At 35.7% G+C, this 19708-nt stretch overlaps 3 protein-coding genes across 12 annotated transcripts; 2 read left to right on the forward strand and 1 right to left on the reverse strand.

Annotated features, from left to right (window-relative positions):
* Positions 1-2324: 2324 nt before the first annotated feature.
* On the forward strand, positions 2325-9983 carry LOC110786387 (receptor-like protein EIX2). Of its 8 annotated transcripts, XR_008924713.1 has the most exons (5): positions 2325-2755; positions 2930-2972; positions 3081-3160; positions 9601-9820; positions 9943-9983. XR_008924713.1 is itself a non-coding variant. In XM_021990932.2 (2 exons), the coding sequence occupies exons 1-2, from the start codon at positions 6791-6793 to the stop codon at positions 9308-9310; spliced, it is 1320 nt and encodes a 439-aa protein (XP_021846624.1). In that variant the 5' UTR covers positions 3172-6790; the 3' UTR covers positions 9311-9594. The 8 variants fall into 8 exon arrangements, 3 of the variants coding, with proteins under 3 accessions (XP_021846624.1, XP_056689847.1, XP_056689846.1); XR_008924714.1 differs by lacking the exons at positions 2325-2755; positions 2930-2972; positions 3081-3160 and adding an exon at positions 3172-6824 and having other exon boundaries at positions 9601-9983; XR_008924716.1 differs by lacking the exons at positions 2325-2755; positions 2930-2972; positions 3081-3160 and adding an exon at positions 3172-6824 and having other exon boundaries at positions 9610-9983.
* Positions 9984-10693: 710 nt separating this feature from the next.
* On the forward strand, positions 10694-13497 carry LOC110786385 (uncharacterized). Its single transcript, XM_021990931.2, has 3 exons — positions 10694-11005; positions 12931-13164; positions 13240-13497. The coding sequence occupies exons 1-3, from the start codon at positions 10815-10817 to the stop codon at positions 13274-13276; spliced, it is 462 nt and encodes a 153-aa protein (XP_021846623.1). The 5' UTR covers positions 10694-10814; the 3' UTR covers positions 13277-13497.
* A 527-nt stretch (positions 13498-14024) lies between these two features.
* On the reverse strand, positions 14025-16888 carry LOC110786384 (ycf20-like protein). 3 transcript variants are annotated; one of them, XM_056833871.1, is made up of 4 exons: positions 16659-16888; positions 16144-16286; positions 14534-15049; positions 14025-14314 (listed from the first exon to the last, which is right to left on the reverse strand). In XM_056833871.1, the coding sequence occupies exons 1-3, from the start codon at positions 16665-16667 to the stop codon at positions 14605-14607; spliced, it is 597 nt and encodes a 198-aa protein (XP_056689849.1). In that variant the 5' UTR covers positions 16668-16888; the 3' UTR covers positions 14025-14314; positions 14534-14604. The 3 variants fall into 3 exon arrangements, with proteins under 3 accessions (XP_056689849.1, XP_056689848.1, XP_021846622.2); XM_056833870.1 differs by having other exon boundaries at positions 16615-16885; XM_021990930.2 differs by lacking the exon at positions 14025-14314 and having other exon boundaries at positions 14396-15049; positions 16615-16886.
* Between the last annotated feature and the right edge of the window lie 2820 nt (positions 16889-19708).

The raw sequence follows: 19708 nt of genomic DNA on the forward strand, positions 1-19708 counted from the left end.
TGATATAAATACTCACCTAGCGCATACAAGTGAAGATTTGAAAATTCAAGTCAAATTAAGAAGAACCAACTTTCAAAGAGATCCATGTTGCTGCATTTGAAAAGTTATCAACAATATTAGATTCATTGAACTAGAAGATCTCAAGTGATGTATTCGTCAGGGGGAGAAAATACGCGTTGCACTCTTTTTTCCTTAACCATGGTTTTGTCCCATTGGGTTTTCCTGGTAAGGTTTTTAACGAGTCAACATCCCAAGCATATTATTATGAGTGTTGTACTCTTTTCCTTCACTAGGTTTTTATCCCACAGGGTTTTCCTAGAAAGGTTTTTAATGATGCATCATCTCATGTACATTACAGGGCCATTGTATTGTTTAGATAATGGACATCCAAGGGGGAGTGTTATAAATATATTTTATTGTGAATGCCCATTACACCCTTGACATTCTTATCCTATATAATGTAATTATGTGTACATATTATGTTAGTTGGGAATAAGATTATAACCACCTGTTTCTCACTTCCCCTCTCTCCCTTTCTCCCTAATTTCATAACAATTAAGATATTTTTATATTTTTTTAAGTGGGAAAACATAATTTGTCAATTTGTTTAGGTGGTAAAAGTCAATTTAACCTTTCATTTTTCATTTTCAAATCATGAAATAATTAAAATAAATAAAAGAATTACCCCATCCGTTCCAATTTAATTAATCATGCAATTTGTTTTCTTGCCGATCACTATGTAATTGTCATACCCCCTTCGTATTTTTTTAGGAGTCACATATACTACTTTCGGCAGTTTCTTTTAGGGTCACATTTCCGTTTTTAGTAACTTTTCTACTCCACCTCCTGATTATTTCATAAATCTAATTTCCACCACTTCATTAAACAATTATTTTCGTTAGACTCACTCCCACCCCTCCAAATTAAAATATTATGGTCCTTACTAGCTTTCTTTGATTAAAATATTTACCCCACCCCCACTTGTTTTTATTATTTTTAGTAGATTCAACTCTTTTTCCTAAGAGAAGGGCTAAATGGGGCCTTGTTTCTTGGTATAAAAATTTGATTATTGAGGGAGATAATCTTGTGGTTGTCAACTCGATTAATCGTGTTTGGCAAATACCATGGGAAATTAACAATATTATTTGTGATGCAGAGATGGATCTTACTAGTTACTACTTTGGAGTCCTTCTCCGTACGTCACTGCTTTCGAGAAGCAAATCAAGCGGCGGACTTCATGGCGAATCAGGGGCATACTACTCCAGATCTCTGTTATCGGTTCTCTTCCTTTGCTCCTCCGCTCTCCCTCATCATCCGAAAGGATGCCTTAGGTTGGCCTACTTCGAGGACCTAACCTAGTTTTCTCTCCGTATATTAAAAAAAAAACATGATCATTAATATCATAGCCAACTAAACATTAGTAAATCTGCCTTATTTTGGGATGAAGGGATTATTGTAACGTGTGGTTGATATGATTAGAAAAAATAACATACTCCATATATAATAAATGGTGCACTTGACCGGCACAAAGTTTAAAAAGGGTGAGTTAATTTTATTAAAATAAAAATACAAGTGGGTAAGTGAGGGTATTAATTTAAGGTATTCAAATAATGTAAAAAGTAATTAGAAATAAAATGAAGGTATTCGAGTTCCTTTTGTCGAATCGTCATTTCAGAGATAAAGCTCGAACATTCAATTCTTTGTTGGAATTCACGTCTACGGGCGGTAGAAATAATTGACAACACCGTTAATGACGATAGAGGCCCCTATGTCTTCCACATAAGTTGTTGTAGTAATCATCATAAAATTGGGTCTTTAATCCCAAAGTCAAGGAACTTGCTAAAGTTTGCGTAATTATACATTTATGGCATAGATAATGAATTAAAAAAATCGTATGCATGTGATAGATGGTTCTGAATCTTCTATGATAAGCCCCATAATCCTATATAGAAAGAATACAAAATTGCTTGACAGTGTAAATCCATATGTTGCGATGTTTCAGAATGCTCGAACCATGTTGCGTGGCCAATGTGAATATCGAGACTTGCGAATTAGGATTATTCGGGCTAGAGAAAGTAGACAACATATTCACACCTTTTTAGACTCTTATGAATCTATAACTTAATTTTGGACACTTTTTTAGTTTCTTACTTCTGGTTTTATGTTTTATACAAGTGACATAAAATATTTAGAAACGTTTTGATACTGCCAAATAATAAACATTGCAATTAACATAGTCGTTTAAGAGTTTCTTTTTATACTCCGTACTTTTTTCCGGTACCCGTACAATAGCACGGCAAAGGCTAGTAATTCAATTACCCGCGCTCTTCTTACCAAATGCCCCGTAAAGATCGGACCACATTGCTGTCTATTCTACCGCCAAATATTCACCGCCTAAACATTAAAAACCATAATCTCATCGTCGCCGTCGTTAAACTTATGATCACAACCATAATCTCTCTTAATTCAATCTTGGAATTCCGGTCAAATCCTAACCCTAGATTACGGATAAACATCTAAATTCTCACTCCAATGACATGAAATCGTCTAAATTCTCTCTCCAATTTCATGAAAACGCTGATTAAAATCTGGAAATGTCCATCATAATTTAACCTTCGATCACCTGTGTAAGACAACAAAAAGTGCCCGATTAGTCTTTGCGATTGAAAATTGAGGGCTTCATTGGAGTTGATATCACCACATAAGCAGCAATTTTATGGCGTTGAAGACTTGAAGAAGAAGTAATTCAGAAACGGTAAGCAAATTCCCTTTGGATTACACCAATTGATCATATTTTTCTTCTTGAATTTTCTCAACCGAGCTTATATCAATCAAGTAAATTCAGTTTTTTTTTTGGTGTGTGTTGAGAGGATTTTTCTAGGGTTTACGATTTTGATTTGATTTTAAAATTATCGTTTTATCAACGCAGAAAAACAAAGAGAAGATGAAGAACATTCTATTCCACAGATCAAGTAATCTTCAATTCTTCATTTAGTATTTGTATATTATGATCTTTAAATTAATTTTAAAATTTGTAATAATAATTCTTGTTTGTTGGATTCAATTGAAATTCTTGCCAGTTCAATTTCAAAACGACAGCGTTTCATAGGATATTCCTGATGATGGAGGAGTACTACTGTAGTACTGTACTAGTAACGCAGTAAGTTTCCCTCGAGTTCCCTCTTCTGCTTCATTATCACAATGCTTCATTATGCCTGACTGATTTGGTTATTGATTATGTTTGTTAGTGGAACATTTCAAATTTTACACCAATCACACATTTTTCGTTAACTGTCTACTAAAATTGTTGTGTTCGCCACAATATATACGGAGTACTACATTATTTCTAAGTTGTTTAGTCCTTGAAAATATTTTCGGAGACCAAGTCTATCTTTACACATCCATATTTTAACTCTACATCTAATCCATGAACCCATTAGCAAGATACATGTAATTGTCTTGTGGGTCTAGGGTAGACGCAAAATTTCTACCCGTCATTGATACGGGGTAACTCTTTGGACATTATATATACACGCGTATCGCACAATGAATTTTCTATCTTTTCAGCTCATGTTTGTTAGTCTAATTTCTCAAAAGATTAGCAAACATCCTTACATTATTCAAATTAGAATCTTTGATTATTCCAAGTCAAGGTCAAAACTTTGCATGTAATGTTCATTGCTTGGCTGGCATTTTGGAAGGTTGTTTACTTGTTTTCTTGCCTTGTCCCATTTTTGCTTGACTTGCTTGACTTCCCCAAAAAATATATATTCTATATGTTGCAGGGCCGTCTCCGGCTATATGGGAGCCCTGCTCTAAGTATAAATATTAGGCCCCTATAAAATTTATAGAAGACAATTACTCCCTCCGTCCCGGAATACTTGACCTGTTTTCCTTATCGGGCCGTCCCTTAATACTTGACCTGTTTCTAAAAATGGAAATATTCTAACAATATTATATTATTTCTCACTCCACCCCTATTAACCCACCTACCCCCTACTCCATACAAAAAATAATTAAAAATTCAACCCCTACTCTCCCCCAACCCCACCCCTTCACACATTTCCCACTAACTACATTAAAATAATACCCCACTATCAATTACTACCTATTAAATTAAATAAGTCAATTCAAGTCCCTTAAACTCTGTGCCGGTCAAACCGGGTCGAGTATTCCGGGACGGAGGGAGTATTACGGAGTAAATGTAAAGCACATTATTAAGATTGTTTATACAAAGTATAAAACCAAAATACTAAAGATATTTAAGATTTTAAGTGGGTTGTTTGAGAAAATGAATTAAACATGGGTGATTTTTTCATTATTGCCAAAAATATAAAGGAAGTAGTTCATTCGATTATAGTGAAAAGGAGAGAGGTACATAGTAATTGAGATTTAAAAACATTAACTACGAAGTATTGGAAATCAAAATCATGAAAATTGGTGAGAGAAATTGTTAATGTTTGACTAAAATGCAAAGAGTCACAGTAATAATAATCATTAATGATTATGATTACTGTTACTCTTTGCATTAACAGTCTAAGGCGCCATGAGGCCCATGACGTTGAATGTTCAAATTAACAAGGGTTGAAGAAGACAATGCATGCAACTTGGTGATGGTGACTTGGTGAGATGGTCCAAACAGTAGTCTAAACATGTTATTGAAGACTCCATTGTTCTACCGTTCTTCTACCCCTAGCCGTGCTTCATACGGAGAAACTCTTCGGCCATAAGTTTTAAAAAGTTGTATGGTCTATGAAGAATAGGAGATATATTATTTCGACTTGCTTAAATGGTCTTGAGTTGATAACCTTGAATATGCCTAGACAACAATTAAGCATCCATTAAACTTATCAAATGACATCATAAAAGAGACATTAATCATTATATTGACTTGGAAAGAAACCATTGCTTATTTTTTCCTATGTGGTCCGTCTACTTCATTAGAGCTTGTTTATTGAGGCTATTGGAAAGTTGTAATTGCAGTTTTTTTTTTTTTTTTTTTTTTGACATTGGATAAACTTGCATTAGAAATAAAAACATATTACAACCTAGCACTTAAAACTATAAGTGCACTACCCCAAACATCAACCCCAGCTTTAATTAACCTTGTCCCTTGTTCTCGGAGAAATATTGGCCCTTCCGTACCCTTTAATCAATTCCGTGGCAAGCAGAATCTTTAGGAGAATTTACATGAAATCCAATTGGAACATCAAAAAAACGTGTAATCTTCATCTTCCGAGGGTGTACCTCTTGTTCCCGAACCCCTTTGCACATAAGACGTAGCTGGAAAAAAAACTTGTAATTGTGGATAATATTGCTTCTTCATATATATGTTTCTTTGTTTTATTATATTTCAAACAAAGTTCGTTCAATAGAAAAAAATCTCACAGTATTAAGTTGTCGTTTGTTCGAGTATAGGAAGTATTATTCTCAAGAAATTTGTTTTTCAATTTCTATGAGAAGTACAAAATGTTGCTTTGTTGAGTATACAGGAAATAAGTATTTCATAAGACCTTCCAGAAAACCTTGTGTTTACTATGTTACTATGTACTTAGTTTATGTATGTGACTATGTTAGTTGACATAAATTGAAGAAATATAGGATAACTGACCAATTTATAAGACCAGTTGGCTGCCTCTTATATATGAGATTATATATAGAGTATATAGCATTGGATATACGTTTATGCATAGCCAATTGTTGGTACAAAAACTACGTATATAAACGTTGCATCTATTTCAGAACAATAAAATATATGAGCGGGTAGCTAACGTTGGTACAAAAATTACGTAATCAGCTACTCCGTACTACGTATCAAGATATTGTAGCTCTTTTGAGCAGGTAGGTGAAGGAAAAAAAAATGTAGAAAAGGTAAAATAAATAAAATTGTATAATTAATTTTCTTTTTTTACAGGGAGCTAAAAATTATTGTAGCCTACCAATTCGAACCATTGTAACTTAAAAGCACTATAGCTAAAAATTTGATGTGGCAAATTCAGCTACACCATCGTTTAGCTAATCACTGGAGTTGATCTAACATACTACCGTTAGGAAACTATCCTAATATAGTAATATCAAACACTTGCCTAAATATTATCTTATCAAAACAATTCTAAATACTCCGTAATATGATAGATGGCCAACTTATAAGAGGTACCACGAAAAAGATTTATTAGGCATATAAAAAATGAAAAATGGTTCTTTCTACCCCCACCCCCACGGTGAGAGTGAGAAGTTGTCTATAAAGTCTTATTAGGAGCTGTATAATTTTTCATCACAAAAAAACCCTCTCCCGCAAAAATGGGGAAATTACAAATCTATTATTTGCTATCTATTATTCTCCTTTTTGTTTTATGTATTGAAAATATGAAGTTGTGTAGTTGTGGCATGTACTCCAACAGCAGTCATTTGCTGAAGTTGGGGTGTAAGCCTGCTGAAAGGAAGGCACTGCTCGACTTCAAGAGCAGTGTTACCTTCCTTGACAAACTTGTTTCGTCTTCTTGGGAAGGCGAGGATTGTTGCAGCTGGAGTAGGGTTAAGTGTAATCCTACTACCGGCCACATCGTTGAACTCCGTCTCAATGGTGGTAACTATTCGTACTTGTTTGAAGCTAGAAAGATGGAGTCGTCTTTGGTATATTTGTTGGAGTTGAATCATCTTGAGTATCTGGATGTAAGCGCCAACAACTTCAATTCCGCCCACGACTATTTCGTCAATGACTTCAACTTGAGCAAGATCCCGAAATTCATGGGCTCAATGAAGCAACTGAGGTATCTCAACCTCTCATATAATGCCTTTTTCTGGAAAAGTTCCTGATGAACTTGGTAATCTCACTAACTTGCAAGTCCTCGATTTATCACATATCGGTAATTTTTTATTTACGCCTAGTTTGAAATGGGTTTCTAGTCTTCACCAATTGCATCACCTAGATTTAAGCTTGATTGGTCTAAGTCAAGTCCATGACTGGATAGATTCTCTTATTGGCCCGCTTTCTTTTTTAAGAGTCTTGGGTTTATCTGATTGTGGCCTAATAACCACCCGTCAGTTGAAGAATTCATCAATTACTTCACATCCACTATCTATCTGTAAACTAGATCTTAATGGTAATGATTTTGAGGGAGAATTTCCATCTTTTATTCAACACTTGACCTCACTTGAATACCTTGACCTTTCAAATAATCAGAATTTGGAAGCCCGAATCCCAATTTGGCTAGGTGAACTAAAAAGCCTTGTACACTTGAATTTAAGAGACTGTGCTTTTACTGGTATTGAAGTAGGAAATATTTGGAGCCTTGTACGCAACCTGTGCAACTTGAAATCACTTGACCTGAGCAGTAATAAAATACAAGCCAAGTTGTTGGAAGGTCGTGAAAATATATCCAGAACAATTTGCACCCATTTTGACATTGAAATGCTAGATTTATCTTGGAATTCAATTAGTGGTAGGATACCTGTTTGGTTAGGAGAGGAGTTTCGAAGCCTTAAGTCTCTTTCTCTTAGTGGTAACAACTTATCAGGAGAGATCCCAACTTCTCTAGGAATGTTATCATCCATGAAACACTTGGACATTTCCAATAATCCTTTGGAAGCAGCTGTTTTGTCTGAAAGTCACTTTGCTAATCTCTCAAGCTTGACAGATCTGTTTATGGATCAAACCTTTCTAACTTTGAAGCTGTCTTCTTATTGGTTGCCTCCCTTCCAACTTCAGAACTTCTATGCTAGCTACTGCAAAATCAATGGTCCATTCCCTCAGTGGCTCAAAACACAAAAGAATATCAGTAATTTGTATTTGTCTGACGCTGGAATTCACGGGGCATTGCCAAAATGGTTTCATAACATGCATTCACTTTCTTACGTGTCTCTCTCTAACAATCAAATAACCGGATGTCCCATCTTTCCTGTTAACTTTGAACAAATTTCTCTCTCAAATAATTCCTTATCTTGCCAATATCTGACTAATATGAGTAGAAACACCGTGTATTATTCTTCTCAGGGTGTTGATCTCTCTGATAATTCTATTTCAGGCCAGCTTCTAGAACATTTATACCATGACATGCCTAACTTGAGTACACTCGTCCTATCCCGTAACCTGATAAATGGTTCAATTCCAGAGTCTATGTGCCATTTTACATCCTTGCAAATTCTAGATCTTCACAAGAATAGGCTATCAGGGACAATTCCACATTGTTTGGGTGAATCTTCGGAACTTGAATTTGTACATCTCGCCTTCAACAATCTCTCAGGGGATATCCCTTGCTTCAGACTCACACATGTTGAGAATGAGTGGAGTTCTTCATATCTCTCTTTTGTGAGTTTAAATGACAATATGTTGAGTGGACAAATTCCTTCTTGCTTAGCTAACCTCTCAACACTTGAAGTTTTGGATGTTGGTGAAAATAAACTCTCAGGTGAGATACCAATGTTCATTACTGGACTAAATCTTCCAGTCTTGCGAATACTTCGGCTGAGAAATAATAAACTCGAAGGCAGTATCCCCGAGCAGTTGTGCTCATTGTCTAACCTTCAAATCTTGGACCTTGGCCTTAATTATTTAGGTGGAACCATCCCTTCCTGTCTAGCCAACATGACGGCAATGAATTCCTTTGTTGATTATGACTCAATTTTTTATGCTGACATGAACCAAGTCAACGAGGTTATCAAAGGAATTGAGCGAGCGTATACAACCACCCTAAAGTATATGGTGAACGTTGACCTTTCATGCAACAACCTAATCGGCAGCATTCCGGAAGGGATCACAAATCTCACTTATTTGCGTAACCTTAATCTATCTTACAATCACTTATCAGGACAAATTCCCATGAGCATAGGTTGTCTGAAATCCTTGGAATCTCTTGATTTATCAAGGAATAAACTCCAGGGCACAATCCCAATAAGCATGGGTGCAATATTTTCCTTGGAATCCCTTGACTTGTCCTACAACAATCTTTCTGGTCAAATCCCAACCGGAAACCAGTTGCAAACCCTCAATGACCCTTTGAGTTACGCAGGCAATCCATATCTTTGCGGAGACCCACTTGCCAAGAAATGCAAAAGCGATAATGACTCACCAAATGGTTCATCGGGAGACCAAAACAACGAAGATGAAGTAAGTGAGGACAAGCATGAGACAATGTGGTTCTACCTGGTTGTGATGTCAGGATTTGCTACCGGGTTTTGGTGTGTTGTTGGGACTCTGTTCTTGAAAAAGAGTTGGAGGCATGCTTTTTTTAGGCGTGTTGAATTTGTCCAGGATTGGTTGTATGTGGCCGTTGTTGTTCGAGTTCCTAAGCTTATGAGACGCTTCATATGATAATTCCGGTGAATGTGGCCGTTGTTCAGGGTGTATGTGTAATTGTGTAAAGATGGTTAAATTCAGTAAGGTCTTTCTCCAACTTGGTTTTGTTTTCGTAATGTGTCTACACCAAGTATGGTATGTCTGTAATTTCTTTTTGCCTTCTATTAAATAAAATTACTACTGGGCTGCAGCACCCCAAGTGAATTATTTGCTGCCATTTTTGTTTTTGTCAACAGATATTATAAGTTGTAACTTAATTTTCTACTCTTGAATGAAATAATCAAACATAGATAATGATTCCTCAGATAGTTCAGGCGATCAAGGCAACCAAGATGGAGAAGACGAGCATAAGCATGAGACGATGAAGACGATGATATCAGGATTTGCTACCGGGTTTTGGGGGTGTCGTAGGAACTTTGCTTCTAAAAAGATGGAGCTATGATTTCTTTAGGCGTGTTGAAGACGCCCCAGACTGGTTGTATGTAGCCATTACTGTTAGGATGGCTAATGTCAGGAACAAATAAGGTAGTTTGTGTGATATATTTGTTGTATGATATTTATCCAACTTGGTTTTCCTTTGATATTGTACACCAAGTATGTTACCTTTGTATTTTATTTTTTCTGTATTACTGAAGTATAATTTACAGGGAGTCAGGGATGCAGCACTTAGCTGCAAATTCTGTTTATAGTTCCTCTGTTAGTATGGTCTTAAACAAGGAAAAGGTTGTGATTGGAGATAATCAGGGTTCTTAGAGGCTTTGCTTCCAACGGAAATGCAGAATTAAGTCAATACGTACTCATGGGAGAAATCAAGGCTATTTATACAGGTCTTCAGATCATTTGTGAAAGGGATTGGAGAAACTTTATCATCTCCTCTGATTCAAAGCAGGATGTAGACATCATTTTGTTATTTTTCCAAACCAAATTGTGTTTATCTTGTGGATCTGTTTGCAGATTTTTATTGTATTCGTATTTAGTACTCCGTATTACTGTTAAAAGTATATAAATTAGATGGTGAATTAATATTAAGTGTTGAAGAGGGAGATAAAGTGAAAGATGTTAAATGAATATATAAATTAAATGGTGAATTGGTGTTGAATAAGAAAGATAAAGTAGAAGAAGTCTTGAAGATGAAAAGTACTTCGTATAAGAAAAAAAATAAAAACAAATTTATGAATGAAAGATGGGGTGACACGATAAAGGGGCAGACCCACAGGCCTTCATATTAGGCCGACTGTGCCATGTCTTGTCATATTTTTTCCCAAAAAAATTACGGCCCAGGCTCCGCACATGTGTTGAACCGGGATTTTTTCTTTTTCGTGTCGGCTCAGCCCGGCCCACAGTGATATTTAGCAGGACCGGTCTCTAAAACCGATGGCCCGAGTTCAAATCTTGTAGAAACCGTTATCCCTCAAAAATTCTGAATAGAAAGCTGAGCTTAATCCTCAACCACTCGACCAAGAAAGGAGTGTGGAAGAAGAAACAGAGCACATAGATTGATTGGTGAAGGAGAAGAAAAATGAGAGGTCTTGTAACTTTACCACCATCTGTATCCCTCTTCTTCTTCTCTCATCATCCCCCTAATAATTCATGTCCTCAATTTTTACACCAGAAAACTACTCAACAGCAGCAGCAATTCATCTGTCTCTCATCTCCAACCTCCTCTTCATCGGTTGTTGAAGAAGAACAAGATTCACCTTTGAATTTCAGGTACATTTATTATTTTCTGGATTCTTCTTCCTTCTCTATTAAGTATGTTTATTGTGCTAAACAGCTGATTATCTATTAATTTACTGATTACCATTATAGAGTAATTTTACTAAGAAAATCAATAATTTTGGGAAATTAGGATTTTGGGGTTTGGTGGGAAATTGCTGCAACTGTTTCTATTGAATTGGGGTTTTGGCTAAACAAGTAGTACTCCCTCCGTCCCTCAAACCGTTGCGGAGTTTAATACATTTGAATTGACTTATTAATTTAGTGGGTGTTTGTTGATAGTGGGGTATTTTTTAATATAGTTAGTGGAAAATGTGTAAGGGTGGGGAGTGGTGAGTGAGGGCTATTGATTTTTAAATGATTTTTTGTAGGGAATAGGGGTGTAGGTGGAATAGTAGGTAAGTGTGAGAAATAATATAATATTGGTAAAGATTTCCATTTATAGAAGCTGTGCAAGTATTAAGGGACGGCCCGAAAAGGAAAGCGGTGCAAGTATTAAGGGACGGAGGGAGTAATAAACTAACAATCTAAAGCTGTGTTTGGATTTAATGAATATACTCCCTCCGTCCCGGAATACTTGAAACGCTTTCCTTATCGGGTCGTCCCGGATTACTTGAAACGCTTCTAAAAATGGATACTTTACATAATATTCTATTATTTTCTCACCTTATCTAAGAGCCCACCAACAACCCTACTACCCCAAATAAACATTAAAGAATTCAAGATCCCCCACCACATCCCACTATCTATATTAAAAAAATACCCCACTACTAACTACCTTTCAATTAAATAAGAAGTCAATTATAATGAATTAAACTCCGTGTCGGTCAAACGGTTTCAAGTATTCCGGGACGGAGGGAGTACATTGATAGAAGGTTCTTGCTAGAAAAACTAATGAGGGTGAAGATGAATCATGGGTGGAAAATTTGCCAATTTTTCATCAAATATGGGTGAAAAACAATTTCCACCATTGAAAAACTTTAATGTTAGTGTAGGAAATGGATTAACTTGAATGTTAGTCCAAGAATAGCAAAAAAATTGCCTATCTTGATGATGTTTTTGGGTTTTTAAGATTGGCAAATCACGGAAAATGTTTGGTTAGCCTTAAGGGTTAGCAACCCTTAAGATACCTATAACATAAAATAATATATAAGTGTAATTAATTGGAGAGATAAAGTGTTATAAGGTGAGTTTCAATGCATTTGTAACCAATCACAATTTAATATTTAAAGGGTTACTAACCCTTAGGGTTACTCTATCATTATCCGCAAATCACATACCACCTCCACAGAAAGGTGATTCTTTCAAGGAATAATTTTACTTTCTTCCAAGAAAATCTCATATTTTCAAAGGTGATTTCTTTGGAAGAAGAGCATTTATCCTTGGAAGAATCATTTGCCCACCTCCACTCAAATCCTCGCATAAATCCGGGATTAGGTAGTTGTTGCAAATTATATATGCTCCATAGTTTTCTAGAGAAGTGTTTAGGAAAATGCTACATGTACACCTGGGGTACAAAATTCTCTTGTACAACACCATTAATTTGTTGACACATCATCAAACCCACTAAAAAATAAGAATGAAAGACAATAAATATGTCATTTCAACCAATAAAAAAACATGGTGTACAAGATGTCTTATACACTAGGTGTACATGTAGTAGGATCCAGGTGTTTACAAAGAATAATTTCACTTCTTCCGGGGAAATCATTGTTTTCTCAAAGATGATTTCCTTGGAAGAAGTGAATTTATCCTTGGAATAACCATTTTCCCACCTCCACTGCAATCCTCGCATAAAGCCGGATTAGTTAGTTGTTGCAAATATATATATGCTCCATAGTTTTCGAAAGAAGGGGTTCGTTGTTGTATGGTGTTCTTGTACAAGTGTTTCCCTCCTGAATGTCATTGTTTATGTGTAGCGGGTGTAAGGGTTGTGGTAGAGAGCAGATAGAAAATGGGTGCAACAGTGAGGGTCGGATTCAAGGCGGAATTGCTACAATACCAGGCTTTGGTTGGTGGCCGATAAAGGCTTATAGGCCTTGTCCTGGTTTTCTTGCATCTGGTGGCAACTACAGGCGACGCGGTCAAAGCATGGATGAGGTTGCCTTCGGAGGGGGCAAAAGGGTAACTTCCATGGATGACTCCGAGACAAAGTATGACCTCCATCATTAGTTATTTGCAGTTCATCTTTTATCTGTGTCTGAGATAATTCCTTTTGTTATTTGCAGGAAGAGAGGAAAGAACAGAAATCAATTCAAGGGATGAAAATTTCCTCATCAAATTATCAGACTTGTGTTTGCATAAGAGAGATGCTTCCAAAGTTCTGTTGATATATATTTTGTATAAATTGTCACTGCAAATATATATAGAATGTGCTAAGCATCAGTATTTGAGGAGGAACAGCTTCTTGATTCAGAGCAGAATGTTGTAGCTTGTAAAGTCCCTTGGACAACATGATCCCTTAAAGAATATTGAAAAGTTCCTAATATGCGTTTTAAATCCCTTGAATTTTGCAACAGGCTTAAAGAAGCTAAATTAGAGAACATTGAACCAACACAAACCCGACTGCTTCTTGAAAGTTCAAAACAGAACTCTCGACTGTAAATATTGTCATGGACACTCGTCTAATCAAATGCTTGTACTTCCCCCGTTCCTTAAATATTGCACCATAGTTCACTTTAGTGTCCATTTCTGATGGAGCCAAAGATTCATTTATTCTTTTGGCTGTGGGATGTAATGGACTAAATCAAAATTGCTCTTAATACCTCTTCGCTTCCTTTCCATGAAGTAGAAGATGGTCGTCCTGTTGTTGTCCCGTTATCGCTTTTGGGTCAATTGGAAACAACCTCTCTGCAATTGCAGGGGTAAGGTTGCGTACGTCCGACCCTCCCTTACCCCGCTTCTTGCGGGAGTCTCTTTGAGGCAATGGGGTAATGATAATGATAATGATAATGATAATGATAATGATGAGTTCACTTTACTTTTTCCAACACATATTTTGACTCGTAATATATTGATATTTATAAAATATATATATCGATACGAATTTAACAAGATCTCACATAACTATAATTGGATATGAATCACATAATGTGACTAAAGATCTAGTGTGAACAGTGTAAAAAACAAGATGGTGTGATATTCATGGAACGGAGTAAGTATTTTAAGAACAAGCAACAATCCTGGCATGAACACTAGCAACATCAACACCCTTGCATAACAGAACATTCTCCGCTCCAATCAAGACTGGCCAACAGAAGTTTGTGTGCTGCAGCACCTCGCAATAGCCACGCTCACCTTGAACTACAGAACATAAGAGCCTATCATTTTCAGATCTAACTATCTCTGCATCATCATTTTCATCATAATCCTTGCAAACCAACAGAAATCAACAGGTTTTTCATCTCAAGAATTTAAAAATCAGATAACTATACTGTATTCTCTTGCCAATTTACAAACTAAATAGCTTTACAGCATACCAAAACTCTGAACTGATTGTTAGCATCAAAGAAAGATACTGACCTCGAGTTGTGTCGGAGAAATGATACATTGTACAGATTACATTGTTGTTTCTATATTATGAATAGGAACTTTCAGCTTCCCAATTTGAAAGCATCTACAAAAAGGCCTAAGCAAACACCGGCTTTCCAATAGTTGATGAGCACAACTAAAGATTGTAGCCTCCCACTTGGTAATGTACTTCTTTTGTACATGAGCATACCAATACCCTCGATGGCAGCTACTACAATACCTGCAACCAATACATCCCAATCACCCGTCTGACCAAGTACTGTTGCTAGTGCGTTAGCAGTGTAGAATCCCAGCAACAGAAGAAAAACTTTCATCGGGAAATTCTTTCTAGCAGAATTCAACTTTGCTAGCAGCTGCCTGCCACCTGCAATCACAATCCTGCTAAGCCGTGTTTGCCCAAGACCCGAGGAGTCCTCGTTAATATCATTTTGCTGATTGCCATTACCGGATAATCCACCAGTATCTAAAGCAAATTTGAGTTTCCAACAGTGTCTTCCCCTGTGAAAACTGCTCAAGCACATCAACGTGGGGGTTAGAGATGGCTTGAGTTAGTCACCAAATGCATACATGAACGTCAAATTATTTTTTTTGGTTTGAAGATGTGGGAATAACACCAAAAATTAGGTGAAGGTCACACCGGGATCTTGATAGGAACCAAATTGGGAAACTTGATAGGATTGCAAGAACTTGGCTGAATTATCCGTCGCTTTGCAGATTAGACGGTGCTGACTAATGTGTAGTAACAAATTTAACATAATACTGCACCATCACAAAAAGGGAACTAAAGCATGAACTTGGATTGGATAACTTTTGCCTTGGACGGATAGGGGAGTACAGCAATCATAAGACCATGTTTTCAAATTTTGAAGAAACTGTACCACCAGTGTTTTGTCCAAGAGATATGTTTGCCCAATGTGATACTTAAATATACTTCAATTACCCCAATCCTCTCTTACAAAGACTAATAAGTTAAAAAAAAAACCAACCAAATGTCATCAAGCAAAGTTTACAGCTAGGTTACCAAAAACATACTGACTAAGGTAACTGATTAGAACCACAAAACGAAGATAGATGACACATTAAACACAACACCCTTAATATCATGGAATATAAATAAACTAAGGTAACTGCTGAAAAAACAAGAGTGTCTGTTGTTCGTTCTTCATACAGGAAGACTAACACAAATACGGAGTATAAAAACTTTCATGTAGATAAGTTAACACTGAAGATATATTACCAACAGTCAAACACCCTCATCTAGTAAACTTCCCTTCATTATCTCATACCTTTGAGAGCAGCAAACAGTTCTAATAGCCATTAGCCAAGGTTTCTCTCTTAGGATCAACAAGCTAAATAATCAAACTAACAAGACTCGATGCACTCAAATCACCAAGTTTTAAGTAAAAAGGATGATAGAATCACTCTCAGGAAATGACACAATTCTCTTTAGTAGTGTTTCCTCAAACAGTAGCAACTCTAACAAGTTAGAAGCACCACACTGATATCAATTGTGAAATGCAAAAGACCTCAGACAACAACACATCACTGTATTGCAATTGGGAAAACTATCATTTAAACGACTAGTTTGAAGCTCTACACACCTCCTGTTGGAGAAAGACAGTGATTTTGGAGCAATGTTTGTCAAACCCTGCCTGATCAATAACTTGTTCTCTTGGGTATGAAAAATCTCCGAAACACGACATTGCTTCAACTGCATTTCTGTATACAAGAAATGCGGCATTGCCTGCAAAATCATTGTTCCCATCTCAGAATTTTGCAAAATCCGAGGGCTAATTTCATCAAAACACTTAATCTTCAACGAACACAGATTCATGCTAATCTATAAACCCTAAACCAATTACACAGATTAAATTGGACAAGAAATTTTGAAGTTATGAATGCAACAAATGAATTTCAATCAAACACCCTAATAATTGCAAATCTTAATCAAAATTCAGAAGTTTGAGCTTTCAAAACCCTAGAATTACAAGCAAAGTGACACCCAATTGACAAAAATTGAAGGATTGGGGAATTAATTTGAAAAAGTAGAATGAATAAATGGAAGAACTTGCCTGGGAAAATGAGGAAGGAGAGAGAAGCATGACTGGTTTTATACCTGAACCATTGACACTTCCCGACTGCGAATCAACCGGGTTGGGTATTATGAGAAATTCCTAAGCAATCTCCTATGAATAATATGATTTCAGTATTAAAAAATGGGTTCTCAGGATTCGAACCCAGAACCAATCGGATGGAGTAGATAATTTTCCTTATTAGATTCTCTTTTCTTTCGCCATTACATCATAATTCACTCAAAAAAAAATCGGATCTGATAGAAAATTATTTGATTCTTCCGCTTCGATGAAATCAGAATAGCTCTTATAGTACTCTATTTATTTGTATGAATTCAAATGGGATTCAACTACTACAACAACAACAAAGCCTTAGTCCCAAAATGATTTGGGATCGGCTAACATGAATCGTCGTAGGAGATCGTCATTATCACCAATCAAACCAAAAAGGAGCAAGAAGTAATAAGAAAAACAATGAAGAGAAAGTGGAATTAATGAAAGTAAGATAAGAGAAAAATGTATATATATTATAGAAGAAATATTGTAAGAGATAATAAAAAATAAGTAAAGTTTAAAATAAATGAATAAGTAAAATAAGCATATTTCAAAATAGCATGTAAATTTAAGTTTAACCATTTCCGATTCATGAAGAGCTAAATCATTTTCGGATTCAACTACTTCCGTAAATTTAAGTTTAACCATTTCCGATTTTGCCTTTTTTTTCAAAATCTATTTGAATCATAGAACTATAAGGAAATATATGATCAACCAAGATTTCTCGAATTTGAAAAAGCGTCAGAAGAAATGGTTCGATCCTCTTATTTTCTTTCTAGAACTGAGAGATTCATGAATCGGGATCCTGATGCATATAGATACAATCAATTTGAACTATTTCTATTCAATTTGAAATTGCAATTCTCCTATTTTTAAAATATCAAACGGATGACCAAAAATCTCGAGAAAGTCTTTAATTTGCATAATGGTCTCTTCGAACCACCGAAAAAGAAGCTACTGGAGCAGACAACTTTTCATTTGGTGTATGGTTCCGAGGTAGTCATCCCCGTAGAGATTGGCACAGAAAGCTTAAGGATCCAAGCATACAACAAGTATGATGGAATCCATGGTGAAAGCAATGACCAACTTCTGGCCGAATCTTTAGATCTGCTGAATAAAGCTCGGAACGATGCCAGAACACTTAATGCAACCTATCAACATAGAACGTCAGAACTTCAATGCAACACTACATCCGAACAGTTAATGTCAGACATATGAAGGTCAGGGATCTAGTGCTCAGAAACTCTGCATCGGTTCAGAAAGACCGAAATCATGGAAAACTTTCTGCAACATGGGAAGGTCCATACATCATCCATGAAGAAAAATACCCGGTACTTATATGCTCAGGCAGTTTAACAGAAAAGTCTTGGAGAACCATTGGAAAAAAACTTTGACTGACTTTCTCTTAAGTTTATGAAATTAATTGGACAATGAAAATTAGTTGTTCGTCATAAACAAAACAACATTAGTTATAAATTTTACATAATCAAATTATTTGGTAATGTTTCTTAAATTTAATATATTGATGAAATAAATTTTTAGAATGTGTTAACAGATTTGAAAAGTTGTCAATCAATATCTTTTGTTATTTAAGTTTCCTATTATAAATATATGTTAATTTATCTTTTCTTTTAATTGATTAATTTGCCCTTTTTAAGTAGAGTGGCTCAAAGGGAAGGATTGGGATTTTGGAGCCCTCTCATTCTCTATTACTCTGCTTTAATAATATAGATAGATATCCTTACACTATTATATCTACACGACATGACATATATTCCGTATAAAAGTACTTCGTACTACCTCCATTCCACAATACATGTAACATTTCTTTTTGTACGTATTCCAACACGCTTTTTTGGATATTAATATCTCTAAATACGTATAAGTAAAAATTATAAAAAGTTGATATTTGAAATCGTCGTATTGATACGAATTTAACAAAATCTCACTTGATTATATTTTTACATACATAATGATGAAAAAAGATTGTCAAAGTTAATTGATAAATAGTGTCCAAATGAGAAATGATGAATAATGAAATACGGAGTATTAAATTCGGATAGGTATCTTTTGTAATAGTCACAAAGGAAACCTATCACCCTTAAAATCATTGATCACGTGGGGTAGGTCAACCAAAGTGTATCGTTATTCGACGCCCGTGTACGTTAATATCGCCCGCATTATTGAAGTGAAAGTACAAACTTGCCCTTATAATAAACTTACCCCCTCCCATCATATTTTTTTCACCCCTTCCCCTCAGGCCCTCATCCCCCCTCCCCCCTCCGTCGGCAGTCCTAAGAACTCCACCGGAAAAAAATCCGGCAGGCCTAAGATCCTCGCCGGAAAAAAAAATCCGGCTAATTTTTTTTTTTTTTAATATTTTTTGTTGGCAATCTTCCAAACTCATATAATTACCACAATAATGATCCCTAAAATTTACTCCCTCCGTCCCAGATTAGTTGTTACACTTACCTTTGCACAAAGTTTTAGGTGATAAGTGGTTGTTTGGTTATCAATTGTTATTTTATTGAAAAAGTAGATGTGATAGGAGTTAGTGGGGTATTATTTTAATTGAATAAGAGAGAGTGTGGGGACAAAAAAAATATTTAGTGGGAAGAGAGAGACAATATAATAATAGTGGGGTCATTCCTAATTTAGAAGTGTAACAACTAATCTGGGACGGCCAAAAAAGGAAAGTGTAACAACTAATCTGGGACGGAGGGAGTATAATTTTTTTCGCTGCGGATTATATTTAATTTTCCGTTAATATAATAAATTATAATCAACTAAAATAACTACATTGAACAATCAAAATGAAAACAGAAAATTAAAAAATAAAATTAAAACAAATAAAATAGGAAATAATATATTCAACAACAAATTAAATAACATAATCAGAAATTGAATTAACACAACAATAAATAAAAAAAATATTAAAAAAAAAAATTGAAACTTCCTGCGTACACGAAATGCGGGGAATCCATTCCCGCCACGCAAACACCGTGCGCCAGTGACATGGGAGTGGTGCACCAGATATGAA

This window comes from Spinacia oleracea, chromosome 6 (genome assembly GCF_020520425.1).
Source record: "Spinacia oleracea cultivar Varoflay chromosome 6, BTI_SOV_V1, whole genome shotgun sequence".
Classification (NCBI taxonomy): Eukaryota; Viridiplantae; Streptophyta; class Magnoliopsida; order Caryophyllales; family Amaranthaceae; genus Spinacia; species Spinacia oleracea.

What these genes read in the sequence shown, in the direction of transcription:
- LOC110786387 (XM_056833868.1), top strand. Translation starts at nt 7,412, where the DNA reads ATGCTAGATTTATCTTGGAATTCAATTAGTGGTAGGATACCTGTTTGG.
- LOC110786384 (XM_056833870.1), bottom strand. Translation starts at nt 16,644, where the DNA reads ATGCTTCTCTCTCCTTCCTCATTTTCCCAG. An exon ending in CTCCTTCCTCATTTTCCCAG is followed by an intron (nt 16,287 to 16,614) that starts GCAAGTTCTTCC and finishes ATGATTTTGCAG; the next exon opens with GCAATGCCGCATTTCTTGTA. An exon ending in CTGTCTTTCTCCAACAGGAG is followed by an intron (nt 15,050 to 16,143) that starts GTGTGTAGAGCT and finishes GTGCTTGAGCAG; the next exon opens with TTTTCACAGGGGAAGACACT.
- LOC110786385 (XM_021990931.2), top strand. Translation starts at nt 10,815, where the DNA reads ATGAGAGGTCTTGTAACTTTACCACCATCTGTATCCCTCTTCTTCTTC. An exon ending in GATTCACCTTTGAATTTCAG is followed by an intron (nt 11,006 to 12,930) that starts GTACATTTATTA and finishes GTTTATGTGTAG; the next exon opens with CGGGTGTAAGGGTTGTGGTA. An exon ending in ATGGATGACTCCGAGACAAA is followed by an intron (nt 13,165 to 13,239) that starts GTATGACCTCCA and finishes TGTTATTTGCAG; the next exon opens with GAAGAGAGGAAAGAACAGAA.